This window comes from Lagopus muta, chromosome 13, assembly GCF_023343835.1.
Source record: "Lagopus muta isolate bLagMut1 chromosome 13, bLagMut1 primary, whole genome shotgun sequence".
Classification (NCBI taxonomy): Eukaryota; Metazoa; Chordata; class Aves; order Galliformes; family Phasianidae; genus Lagopus; species Lagopus muta.
In genome coordinates this window covers 12,818,374-12,831,540 of record NC_064445.1, presented here as the reverse complement: position 1 = coordinate 12,831,540, position 13,167 = coordinate 12,818,374, and the positions used below count along the sequence as shown (strand labels likewise).

At 42.5% G+C, this 13,167-nt stretch overlaps 1 protein-coding gene across 7 annotated transcripts in view; it reads right to left on the bottom strand.

Annotated features, from left to right (window-relative positions):
• Positions 1–1,220: 1,220 nt before the first annotated feature.
• The window catches only part of AMOT (angiomotin), a 61,106-nt gene continuing 49,159 nt past the window's right edge, over positions 1,221–13,167 (bottom strand). For all 7 annotated transcript variants that reach the window (XM_048960084.1, XM_048960087.1, XM_048960086.1 and 4 more), the window contains 6 exons: positions 12,505–12,654; positions 10,651–10,841; positions 8,279–8,401; positions 7,433–7,665; positions 6,375–6,599; positions 1,221–5,380 (listed from right to left, as the gene is read on the bottom strand). In XM_048960084.1, coding sequence (XP_048816041.1) covers positions 5,280–5,380; positions 6,375–6,599; positions 7,433–7,665; positions 8,279–8,401; positions 10,651–10,841; positions 12,505–12,654 — 1,023 coding nt within the window. In that variant the 3' untranslated portion in view covers positions 1,221–5,279. The remainder of the gene's footprint in view (positions 5,381–6,374; positions 6,600–7,432; positions 7,666–8,278; positions 8,402–10,650; positions 10,842–12,504; positions 12,655–13,167) is intronic.

Sequence of the window (13,167 nt, the reverse complement as noted above, 5' to 3'; positions counted from 1 at the left end):
CCAAAGGAGAGACGATGGACAGAGGCTCTGCAGCTGCAGGCTGCTGTAAGCTGTGCTGTTGGTCTGACAATTGAGCGAGGGAAGTCTGCAGCTCTGTGTGCAGCTGCAGGACTGCTCAGAGAGAAATCCAACAGTGACGGTTGAAGGAAGAGACTGGAATGAACAACTACTTTATCTTGCAAAATCTGCTATCGGGTGAAAACATGAAGACGGATGCATGCGGCAGCAAGAACTAGATGAGGTGATTATGTTCGTTTTATGATCAATAAGGTCTTCATATTTAGAAAATCAATCATAAAACAAGCTGATCAATGGAAAAAAATTGAAAACACAGGATCTGTTCATTAAAAACACACAAAATACTTTTATAGCTAGCTACAAACATAATGACAGACACTTATAAAGTATCTATACATATATATTTAAACTTAATTTTTCTTTCTTAGAATTAGAGCTGCCATTATCTTCAAAGGCTTCAGGACTGTTTCAACAGTTGAATTACAAGACAGCTCGTTCAGAAATTACAAAATAAGCAGGGTTTAAATAAAGAGGGAAAATAATCTACAAAACTCACTTCGATATAAATTTATATTAAAAACATCATTCTCTCGATGCATTTTCTGAAGTTGTGAAATGTTGAACTTCTAGAATTTCGATCTGTGCTTTGTTGGTTTGGACTCAGGAGTAAAGCAATTCATTGCTCACTTGTTTCTGGCCGTTCAGACCGCAGGTCTGCTGAAAGGGAAACGGGCTTTAAGCCATTTCCCCCACAGAGCTGCTACTCTGTGACCGGAGACTCGAATCCCAGGGCAGAGTCCTGACCAACACCCCTCTGGGGATCCGTCCTGCTCTGCAGGCAGCAGAAGCCATGCTGCAGCTCAGAGTGCAAACAGCAGCTCTGGTCTCTCCAGAGGCAAAGCTCAGACACTGCGCTGCTCCCACTGGTGCCCAGTTATCTAAGCATCACCACTGCTGATGCTGAGCAGAGACCATGCTGAGCAAAAGCAAGTATTCAAACACCTCAGAATTTGGAGTAACACAGGGATTCTGCTTGAGTTAGAAGGGAAGGCGGTTGTCTTTTCCTTAAACCTCAATAGTCTAGCACAGACTTCAGAGTAGAGTTAGACACAAAAGTGCAAAGCAGATGGGCTTCAATGCTTCCGAAAGCCTCAAAGATGGTGTTGTTGGAAGTCAGACTCTAAAACAAACTTAGGGTAAAGTCTTTTTGAAAAGAAATGTATTTTCTTCATAAATACAGTACAATTACATTTTACAATGTCTTTTTACTTTCTAGACATAAGAATGCTAGCTTTTAAAAAACAGTTCCTATACAAATACATGGAAGAGAAGCCCACCCCACAGCCACCACCCCAGCCTGAGCCGCGCCAGCCCCACAGGCAGGGGATGCCCAAGCACCCTGGAGCTTTGCTGTCCTCACTCCCCCATGTGGCCACCATTTCGTAAGCAATGGAAGAGCACATCCTTTGGCCACAGTTACCAGGATTTGCCACATGGGTACCAGCAGTGGCTCCTGTGCTCTGTCCTGGCTCACAGATGCGGTCGGCACACTCAGCACGGGATCACGGAGCAGGAGGTATCCTTGGAAATGATTCTGGCCTAAAGCCCCGCAAGTTCCCTTCTCTCAGGCAGCCTCAAAATCAAAGCAAAGCTAATGCTAGGGCCTCACATTCTTCCGATTGCCTGCAGAGGCACAGACCACACTGAGTTTCAGCTCCCTGCCAGTCTTTGCTTACCTCAGCCACCCCCTGCAGCCTCCTGGGGAGCAGCTCGGATCCCCAGGGGTCCCCCAGACCTCAGACAATGACAGCTGTAGACCAGGAGCTGCCAGAAAGGAGCTGCTCAGAGTTAACAAGGAGACTGGGACAGCTGGGAAGAACAGCTTCCCAACCCCAGCCTGCCCCCTGAACATCACATCTCAAAGGAACTGCCCGAGGAAAGGACTTGTGAGTTCGGCCGTTCTGTAAGTAGGGAAAGGAAAGAGGAAAAGTAACTACACTTGATTTTCTTGTTTTGCTCTACAAAGAAGAATATGTGACTTTTTTTTTTTTTTTTTTTTTTTTTAGAAAAGCTACAGTTCTGCTTCTAATATCCGAGTTTAAGAAAAACTCTTAGTCTAGAATTTTGGTTTGCAAAGAAAGTCATTGCAATCACTGTGTTAAAAATCACGTTCTACTAGAAACAAGCTCTACTGAAGAAAAAGGATCTAGGTGTGCAGTTTGTCTCCTTAAAGCGGTTTCTGTTTAAAAACAAAATAAAAATCTGTACAGGGAGACTGAGGACTATAGTACACATCTTCCTCAAAGAAAGCAGCGCTATTACATTCACATGAGGGTGGCTCTGAGGAAGCTCGAGGGGAGGACTACATTCCTGATGGCCGTGTTTGTCAGCACAGGAAGATGACCTCAAACTTCCCTGTCAAACGTTTTGGGGGTTTTGTTTTTGGGAGAAATCAAAACCATAAAGTAGGGCAAAGAACTCAGCTGAAGGAATGTGAAAACACATCATTTGCTTCCAAATTGACTTCCATTGGCACAGAACCACTGAGATCACGGCAGTCCTGATGGCTTGGACTGTCAAAGACCACCTGGCTGCCATGTCCGGAGGAGACAGCCACTGTGCAGAATCTATCCTCTTATCTCTTATTTTCTGTTTGTAAAAATAGGATGTGGTGGAGTTCAGTTTGAAACCAGTGAGTGACAGAGAATAAACAAACTATTTTACCTAGCCCAGCCAAACAGCCAGCACCAACTGTGGAAAAGCAGAATGACAAAACACATTGTATCTATAAATGATCAGAATGTTCCTAGCCACTGTGGAATCAATGAGAATCAAGTGAGCTGGAACTGTTCGTGCAGAGCCCTGCAGGTGCAGAACTTCTTTCTTACTGCTAAGAAACACTTGTAAAAATGGAATGTCATTTTTCCTGACTTTAAAAGAATAGAAAAAACACTTTTTCCCTCCTCTCTCACAGATACCCCAGTGGCATCCCATCTCCCTTATTGCTCAGTCTAAGCCCAAACCACAAAATATAATACAGAAAATGATGCTGAAATGGTAGAAGGATGAATATAGTGGCCTAACGAGAAAAGCTTCTCCTGCATTTCCAGCAATTGCAGGGGAGGAATAGAAATCACTCAAAACCATCAGAGTGAGCACTACTTCATATAATGGGATGAAATTAAGTCAAGAGAAATAAACGTAAGGAATGAGAGCAAAGAGGCTGTGAGCAGTTTGTCTAGAAAGGGGTGGAGAATTAAATCAAACTGATTATTAGAATACCCTTAGGAAAGGTCTACTGTACGCTGCAGAGCAGTGTGGACCCATTAGGAAGAGACAGTCCAAGCCTTAAAGAGCAGCTCTGAAGCACGTCACATGGCAGAGATGGAAGGGAGACTGGGCAGCCTGCTAGAGAGATCACTGGTAATTCCAGGTCACTTAGCTTTCGCCTAAATTTTGTACATAATATGCATTTTGCCAACTGACTTCTGGGGGTTAGGCAGGCTGAGGAATACTAACAAGCAGGAGATTTGCTAGAAGCAACAGGAACTGTTTGCCTTGCTTTTCCAAGTGACTGTCACTGGGGAAGACAAACAGAAACCAACTCAGGGCTGACTGTCAGGCACTGCTACGTTACCTGTGCAGCAGGGAGAAGGCACTTCCCTTCAGCTCACTCCCCTCCATGGTAACATTCACATTACACCTGTTGAATGGTAAGGCCATTTCAACTGGACACCTTATCAGTAGTGTCAGCTAAGTAGGAATTGAGGACATTCACTAGCTGTTGGATGATTAATTGATGATTTTCCTTTTTTTCTGAAGTGAAATGATCTGAAATAAAAATCTGGCTACTCTAATGTTGTCCAGAAAGCTGAGGCTAGCCAGGTTGCAGACCTGTGACTACTGGCTAATTAAACATTTTAACATTCAAGTAAAAAAAAAAAAAAACAAAAAGTTTTTAATAGAAATTAATATTGAACTGTTTTAATAAAATGCAAAGACAGTAAGAAAAATATTCAAACATTTATGTCTATTGGTCTTAGTATTTCCATACAGCATCTGCAATCAAAGCACTGCTGTATTCTTGCTAGTCCCCAAGGATCTGAGAACCTGACAATTAGAATGTGTAACTTCCTTCTGTAATGCCTCTTGGTCTTTATTTAAGCTGCTTTCTTCAGTTAGTTAAAGAATATATATTTTGGAAGGACAGAATTTGCCATCTGAAACTTTACACACAGCTCTTGTTTAAACCTCTACCTTGGAGGCTTTGCTATGTAAAAAAGAATCTATTCTCTCCCAGAACAAAGGAGGGCATGGGAAGTAAAGAAAAACCTGCTAAGGATGCAGTAGGTTAAGTTGTAACACTGGAAAGCAACAGGGCTTGCCACTTGCACTATTGTAAACTGGGGGAAGCTCCACTAACTCCAATGGAATTACAATGGCAGAAATCTGATCTAACAGATCAGGACTGACTCAGCAAAATGTCCTTTTTTCATTTATGTAAAACATGAATGCAATATATTACTTACTATCCACTGTATAAATTATTGAACAAGTACTTACGTATAAGACTACGGCAACTTTTTCGATGCAAACTGAAAATGTGAAATGTTACATTAATCACTGGAGTCTTTTGTTGTTGTTGTTTTTTAAAGACATAATACAATCTGGAAAAAAAAGTTACCATACTGAAAATGGAAATCTTTCCAGGCTATGAATGACAAATACCTATTCTTACCCAGAGTGAAAAGATAAACTCCTGTGATCACAGCTCAGATTTATGAAAGCTCCTCAGCTTGAGAATACTTGCATCCTGGAGCCATCAAGTGATGCTTCCAAATAAGACCCTGGCTCCATCACTACGAGCCCAATCTGCCCCTCTTACTGTGTTCACGTTGGACAAACAACCAACACCTATGAGAGTAGGTACTTCTGCTTAAGAGACAACTTTAAAAATACTGATATGAAATATAGGATGTAGTGCACCTAAGTTCTTGATTTTTATCCAGGCATTACCAGATCCAGTATTCAACAAATAAAGGGGATACTTTCAAATAACAAGCACTGTGGATTTTTTTTTTTTTTTTTTTATAATTTAGAACAAATTATAAATTAACCTGTCCATACTTTTGAGACATAATATACAAGAGCAAACAGCTGAGTGTTCTTTTATTACTCAGGTACTACAATTTTTTCCCAATAAAATTGTCTTTTAAAAAAATTCTTGCTATTGAATCCGAGTTCAGATCCGGTACGGGCTTTCAGATGAGGTATTCTACCATCTCTCCATCTGGGAGGTCCTGCCCCATGGTTTGAACAGGGGCTTTTCTTTCGAGAGTACTGGAGTGGAAGAGTGGCCCATCTACATGATGAGGGAAAACAAGAGAGACAATCATAGCTATAACTTCAATTACAGATGAACTGTGAGCACAGGATCAGAAAAGTGAGGTTAACATTGTAAGCCATCTTCTGTCATTGGCCAAAAGGCAGCTAACAACTTATTGGTTAGTTAGTAAAACCCACTATTCTAAAATATGTAAGGTATTTTCTGAAATTCCCTTTCAGCATCTCTCATGGATACACAACAGCATATAAAATGGGAGAAATTTCATTTAAACTAATGCAGCTAGTGTACACTTTCACCACAAACAAAACCTGTTCCCCTGCTTCTCTCAATGCAAGATGCGCAGCAAACCAGCCAAATTCACTCTTCCATAAAGAGCAACATAATTGTAATGTGTCTGCAAGTAGAAGAGGCAAGGTTGTATAATCTGCATTGATTTGGCAGAGTGGACTGGAAAATGAGCAGTTCTTGCCAGCTCAGAGCTCTGTGGGAAGCAAATTCAGCCTCTGTGATAGTCACTGTCAACGTGATCTACTTACACCACTGCTGAAGTTGGTCCTGCAATGGGACAGTGTAATAACGAGACAGCTTTATCATGGTAGTTACTCTTCCTTCTTCTGTCTCCCCCTTAACTGAGTCCACTTTGCTCTGAAAACTCACTAAAACCTGATGGCCAGTTTCTACAGCTCATTTTCATATGCTATTTAAAGCCCACAGACCACCCTCAACTTACTTCAGAGGAGACTTGCCCATATACCTGCTCCAACTCTGAAATCACGCGGTACTTTATTCAGTGTGTCCATGCTTATCGCACCACTCTGAAGGCTCTATTTTTTTCTTCAGAGTGTTTGAGATTTCTCAGAACAGGGCCAATTCTTGCCTCTGAAACCCACAACAAGTAAACCCAGCTTTCCCGAAGAGCAGAAGGGACAGCAGAGCCTGCCCCATGGAGCAGAACAGTCAGTGAGCCAGTGGCACAGGACCCTCTGGGAGAGAAGCTGAGCTTCCTTACCTGTTTTGTCAGCACTATAGGGCAGGCTGGCAGTGGGGAGCCGTGCTGGTGTGGGGGCTCCAGGGGAAGGTGCAGCTTTGCTTTGCTCGTTCCCTCGGTCAGTCTGGGTGCTGCAGTCCCGGCTGCCTGTTTTAGAGTGGGCTGACAGCAATGGGGTGGAAGGAAGGACAGGAGAGGGCGTGGAGGGAATGGATTCGGAACGATACTCTGTTCCCAGCAGAACACCTGTGTGGAAAAAGAGAAGGAAATTTCACAATCCCAAAAAACTAACTGGAATCAGTTCTCCCCATCTATGTAGTACTTGCTCTAGGATCTGCACTTTAGCTGCCAGCTTTAATTTACCTTTCCATAGCACCTTTCACCACTTGGTGCTGAAGTACCTGAAGAGTAGCAGTGTTCTCATGTTGCTGCATGCAAAGGTAAGCGTGCTGGCTCTACCATCTTAATTCCCTGACTCTGAGCAGTTGCTCAGTTGCAGATGGATAAATCTACACACCCTGAAATCAGCTGCAAGAGATTTTCATTTACTTATCAGAAACTTAGGGAAGGCTTATGGGTCCAACTTCTTTCCAGAAAGAAAAACATCATCTAAGATTCCCTTTGATATGATTTCCTTTCTCCAAACAATAGTGCCGAGCCATTCCAGGCAGAAGTCATGTTAGTGCGGGCACAACTCTACAGGACAGCAATCCTGATTTGTGTCTCTGCTGATTGAAGGAGACTTTACACCTTCAGACAGCTGTAACAGCCCAGCTGAAAGCAAGTGCCTGGGAGCTCTGAAAACCAGATCTCAAATATTGCTTATATCAGGTACCAAACCAAGTGGGAATTAAGGCTGAAAAATTTTCATGACTGAGCCTGGACATCAGAAGTCACCGCTTCCCCAAAAATGATTAAAGCAAGCAGCTGCTGCAAGTGTGTTCCATTCTGCTTGCAGGCAGTTTTCCTGCATGCTAAGCCAGTCAATCTGTCTGTCAGACATCTACCTTCTGCTGTTCCTGCCTCCCCTATAGGCAGTGACTGGTGTACCTTAATTGCCACCATTATTTAAAAATTACCTAGGCTGCCTTTCCAGCTCTTGTCCTCCCTCTTCTCTTCCAGGATGGGAGTGCTGCTCAGAGTGGATGAGTGGGACAGCAAGCCCGAGCCAGCATTTGAGATTGACATCAGTGACTTGGCAGGCCTCATGGAGGAGAGCTGGTCTGTCTTACCAGGCTCCTTCCGGGAGCGCTGCTGCAGGACTTTGATCATGGCATCCTTCTCTATGATCTGAGCGTGCAGAGTCTTGATCCTTTTTGAGAAGAACAAAGGACGACAATGTGCTTGAACTTCCATCGCTTTGGACTGAGGCCTCAGCACCCCACAGCTGTGACCTGAACTCCCCTGGGCATTCAGGGAGGCATGGAGAGGACACCCTAAATACCCTCCATGGCATAGTGTATGAGGCCTCCTGCACATGTACACAGAAAACTTCACTGAGACACCCCCTCACCTCTGGCTACTGGAAACTACTCTAAACAGGCATGGGAGAAGCTCTGAAGCAAGGCTGAGAGTTATGGGTGGGGCATGAGGCTGACAGAAAGAAAAAAAAAAAAAGAAAAAAAAAGAATATTCACAAAGTCTGGGGAGTCTGCAGTGGAAAAAGCCTGGGGAAAAACAGTGAAACAATAAAGAAGTGGCTCAAACTTGGGGTCTGATGAAGATGCCCTGAAGAGAGAGCTAGGCACGAAATCTAAATACAGATTTTGGATTGCTGCGCAGTTACTTCCTTGGCCAAACAAATGTCTGGCATTCTACAGTGTTGTAATTGGTGAAGACATGTGAACTTCTGATTCTGAGGCATCTGCCTGAATAATTAGAAACCCTGTCCTAAAGTAGCCAAATAAGAACAAACTGCATTTTACCTTCCCTCCATGTCCAGACACCTCCTGTTGGCAAGCAGGATCTCTTCCTCCTCCTTCTGAATGCGAGCTTCCAGCGAGGTGTCATAGCTAGGGTTAGGTGAGTGGCTGATCACTGTCGTATCCCTGGGAAAGAGCAGTAGAGCAGATGAAGGGCAAGCTAATCATGCTGCTTTCCTTCTAGCAGTGCTAAATGATTGCTCAAAAGTAACAAACAAGAACAACTACTGTTTCTGAGTTTAGGCTGGTGCAGTGTCTTTTGAAAATCCTACTCCCAGTCCCTAATGAAAGAAGATATGAAAATAATACTAACAGTCAACTTGCTGTCTATCTCAGGCCAGTCTATGATCTAACTGATTCACTGTGCTAACTTAAACAGATTGATGGGGCAAATCCAAGGAGAGGAACAGGAAAAGATAATATAGAATGTTAGGCACTTTTCTTCCACTGGAAAAGTACAAACTTTGCTTCAGATGCAAGGTTTTTTCCCCTTCTCTTCCAAGAAGTGGGTATCTGAGTATCAAAGGGAACTAGGCATTGAAGTTTCTTAAGTAATTCTACACAACTTGATCCAAAAAACTTAAGAGTGGGGCTGAAAACAGATTAAGATCAATTCCATGTAATGCCCAATGTTAACACTGTAATGGCTGTTCACTCAATTAACCAAAACATAATATGTCATTCTATTTGTTGCTGTACAGTCAGAATGAAGTCACTGTACTATGCTCTAAACCACTGTATGATTCCTAATGCTTAAGAGCATGTTACTGACATAGCTGTGTTAACACAGTAATAATTAAAAAATTAGCTGAAGTCACCAATAGCTGCAATTCATTGCAATAAAAAACTTGCTCTCTTAGACCCAGCAGCCCTAAGAACTGTGTGGTAAATGCACATTTAACCCTGCAGAAGTTCAGATCAGGAACAGCAACACAGCAGCGTGAAGGGCATAGGAAGGTCACTCATCAAAGAACCCTAACTTGACCCGGGTTCCTGTCTGTGCTGTAAAGCATCCTTCCTGCAACCCCATCTTCCTAAGGGATGCTATTTTCCACCACCAAAGAAAAAGGAAAGCAAATTTGTGTGCAGTGTAGATGAGGTTACCATTGAAATTAGTGAAATCCCTTACAGCCTGTTTTTGAGAAGGCTATAATAAACAGCATGTAAACTGGCAGCAGTACTGATGGAACAGTTTATTTTAAGGGAGAAGGAGCTAGAAGGAAACGGAAAAGTAGAGGTTTGCTCTTTCCTGACTGGAAAGCATTCTTTGTTCTTTTAACAAAACCTAAACAGTCCTAACACATCCCCTCTCATTCCACGATAAACAATAGACCAGACCCCTATTTATCAGTGCATGCTGAAAATATAACATAGCCTCCAGGGCCAAGCAGCATCAAGAGCCTTTAGAGAATCTCTAGGGAGGCAGAAAACAGTTCACAAGAAACTCAATACCCCAAAATAACAGCCTGCTTGGGGAGCAAGGTAAGTCTTCAAATGCTAACACAGCAGATCTGCAACTTTCCCCCTGTAATTTCAGTATGATCTTACGTGCTAGGAAGCCAGCTGCGATAACATCCCTATTTGAATCTTGTTCGTGAAACAATCTAAAATAAAATCTGCTGTTAAGAGACAGAAACTAGTGATCAATGAAATTACATGTAAGCACTACCTGAAGTTAAAGAGCTGCTCTCCAATAACAGCACTTGTTTACCAGCTAGCTGAAGACTTGGGCCTATTTATAACCATAATAACTGCTTCTATACAGCTGCATTGGAATGTGAGCTTGTTACCCAATTTCAGACACCCTTCCCTTCCCCCTCCCACAAGAACTACTCTCCACACACAACAGAATGTTTTGAGCAGAATTTCCTAGTAGATGTTTCTGGTTAGTAACCATGTTGAGGACAATACCACAAAGTGATTTGCAAAAACATTCTGGAGAACAAGCAAGCCATTCAGGGAAAATGATGTGAATCACCAATCTCACCCCATCCCACATGACTTCAGCAAGGACTGACTCCTGTTTGAAAAGGAAAAAAAAAAGAAAAAAAAGAAAAAAACAACCCCAACAACCCTCCTCACACATCTACTTTCGAAGCAACAGCTTCTAGGAATGGCTTAGGACAACTCTAGTCTGGAGAATGGCTCTGGCATGTGGTGGAACCTTCCCTTGCAAAAACGCTTCTTACAGTTAACAGTCACACAGCTCCCAGGAAAAGCAGCCAAGCTCCATTTGTATGCAGAGGTTTGAGAAGATGTGCAGACCACAAGGAGAGGTATTGTGGGAAGGTGATGTGACAACACTGTTTTGTGGAAAATATGACATCCAACAGGAAAAAGAAAATAATCCCTGTACTGTGAATAGTTTAATTTACCTCTGAGCAGCCACAGTTGCAGCTGCATCTAAAGCAAACTGTCTCATCACACTCTCCTCCAGGTACTTCTGTTCCCACTTGGTCATGTCAGCTTCCAGAGCAAGAATCCTTTCTTCCTTCTCGCGCAGGAGTTCCATAAGCGCTGTGGCATTGTACTCAGAGACGTTGGCAGCCTGAGATGTACCCTGACGCTGATTGTGAAAAGCAAAGCAAAGAGAAGTTTCAGGATGCACGTGTTAGACTCAGGGTTGGTTGGTCTGCTTTTCTCTGAGTGGCAGGGGCTGGTGCAAGAACCCCCCAGTGTGAATTTGCAGTGGCTATGCCACTCGAGGCAGTCTGGCCTAATATACCTGTGGAGCAGTGCAGCCTCCCTATGTCCAAGCCCAGAAACAAGCAATGCAAGCCAGGCTCCTTCTATATCCACATGTTGAAGCTCAAAAGCCATAAAATACCAAGAACTGCTCCCAAGAAAGACAGGTTAAGTCACAGCACTTGTGGTAGAGCACTTCTTTGTGCTACTCCAGAGCTGGTAACACTAACAAGTGGGTATCTGAGATGGAAAATACTCCTTAAGGCTTTTTTCCACATGCAAAGCCACAAGAACATGTCAGGGAGCTGGATATGCTACTCAGGTCTGATGTCTCTAGCCTGTTCTCACTGCCTAAAGTAACCACACTTACATCCGTTCCAGCAAAACAGTAACTAGTGTACAAGATTTATCAGTTAAAAAAAAATCCAAATATTTTTATAGCATTTGAATACTAAATCAATATGATCTTTGTATACCTGTGGACTAAGTAGCTGGTGGTTAAAAATAATTTAGTCCTAACAGAAGATCTGGAAGACAGACAACCTTTTCTCATAAGTCAATATTAAAAAAAATGGAGATCTGCTGTGCTGAAAGTTCAAAGATAAAATGCATCTTATCTGGGATTTGTGTGATACTTGACTTGAAGACAAATTGGGCAGGTAATCCGCTTTACATTCAGCTCAGAATTCTTAAACCATGACAAGAAAGTTAATTTTTTGCTTTGACTAAGGCTCAAAATCAGAAGTTGGGCGTTCAGATTACCTCCTCTTCCAAAGGTAACATGGAAGAAAATTTACCAAATTATGTTAACTCCCACTAAAAGCACTACAAAATATAATTATTATGTAAAGATCTGCTCCTACGCAGATATGGCAGTTGAGGACCAAATTTAAACTAAACATAAATTAGATTATAGGTGAACTGTCGGGTTTGTAAGTTATTCTGGAAATATGATGCAGGCCTACATTGGATGCAAGCTGAAATAAAACTAAAACCTCCCACCCAATTTACAACGCCTCTGCACAATCTACTTCTCATCCTTTTTTTTTCCCCACTGAAAAAGACTCAGGCTACAAGAACACATTCTACATGAAGCTCCTGTTTCCAACAACTGCATTTACAGAACTGGTTTTGTGGTTTTGGCAGTTTTGTGTACTTATTTTTTTTTTCTTCTTATAAAAGTTTTTTGAAGGGCCTTTCATTTCGGTCCAGTTGTTATTGACTTTTACTTAAAATTTCAAACTGTAAAGAATATTTCAAAAATAATATAAGAATTAATACAACCGGGTTGCCTAAAATTAGAACACCATCTAGCTATATGGCTCTCTTATCACAGGATGCACAGACTGTTGCTCTTTTATCTAAATTTTCTGGTTAGAAAGAAATAAGTAAATCAAGTCAAAACAGAGGCCAACATAATCATTTCCAAAAGAAAAAATTTGCTGATTTTACAAGATGAAAAAAAACACTGCCTTTCTTTTGCACATGTTGTAGTGTCAAATCCTACAAGAAGCCTAGCCAGGGCCCAGAGAAAGACAGGATACCTGCTGCATCCGGAGAGATTCCAGCTCTCGCTCCAGCCGGGTCCGCAGCCTATGCTCCAGCTGTTCCCGTTTCTCACACGCTGCCTGCAGCTGAACCAAGGCCTGTTGCATCTTCTCCACTTTCTCAACATAGACCTGCTTCTTTTTGAGCTGAAACAAAAAGAAAAAAAACATAACATGAGTTAAATAAGGGGAACTTTTGGCTCTGTATGCCTTGCAGAACACAGCACTAGCAGCCAGAAGGATCACGTTCACATTACTGCTGTCAGGGTAACCTGGACTCCAAACAAGCCTGCTGTTACAAGCCCTTCCCATCTCCACTTTCCTGCTAGGTTTATTTCTCCTTCTTGTGCTCAGCATCCCCATGGTAGTGATGGGGAAACTGAGGTATGGATCTACTGTGAAAGACTGAGAGCATTAACAGGCTGGAAAGGGCACCTGAATTGGTGACGAAGGCATTTAAGTGAGTTGGTGCATGCTATTGAGGTACCTGTAGCAAAGACAGCAAATAGAGCTGGCCTGCTGTCATGGTTTGAAGAGTTAATCACGTGACACTTATCCCTCCCCTAGGGAGAAAGGGGGAAAAGGAAGAGGGGAAAAAAAACAACTGAGATAAGAAAAACTGATTTACTAAAAGGAATGCAAGATAATACAGAATAATTA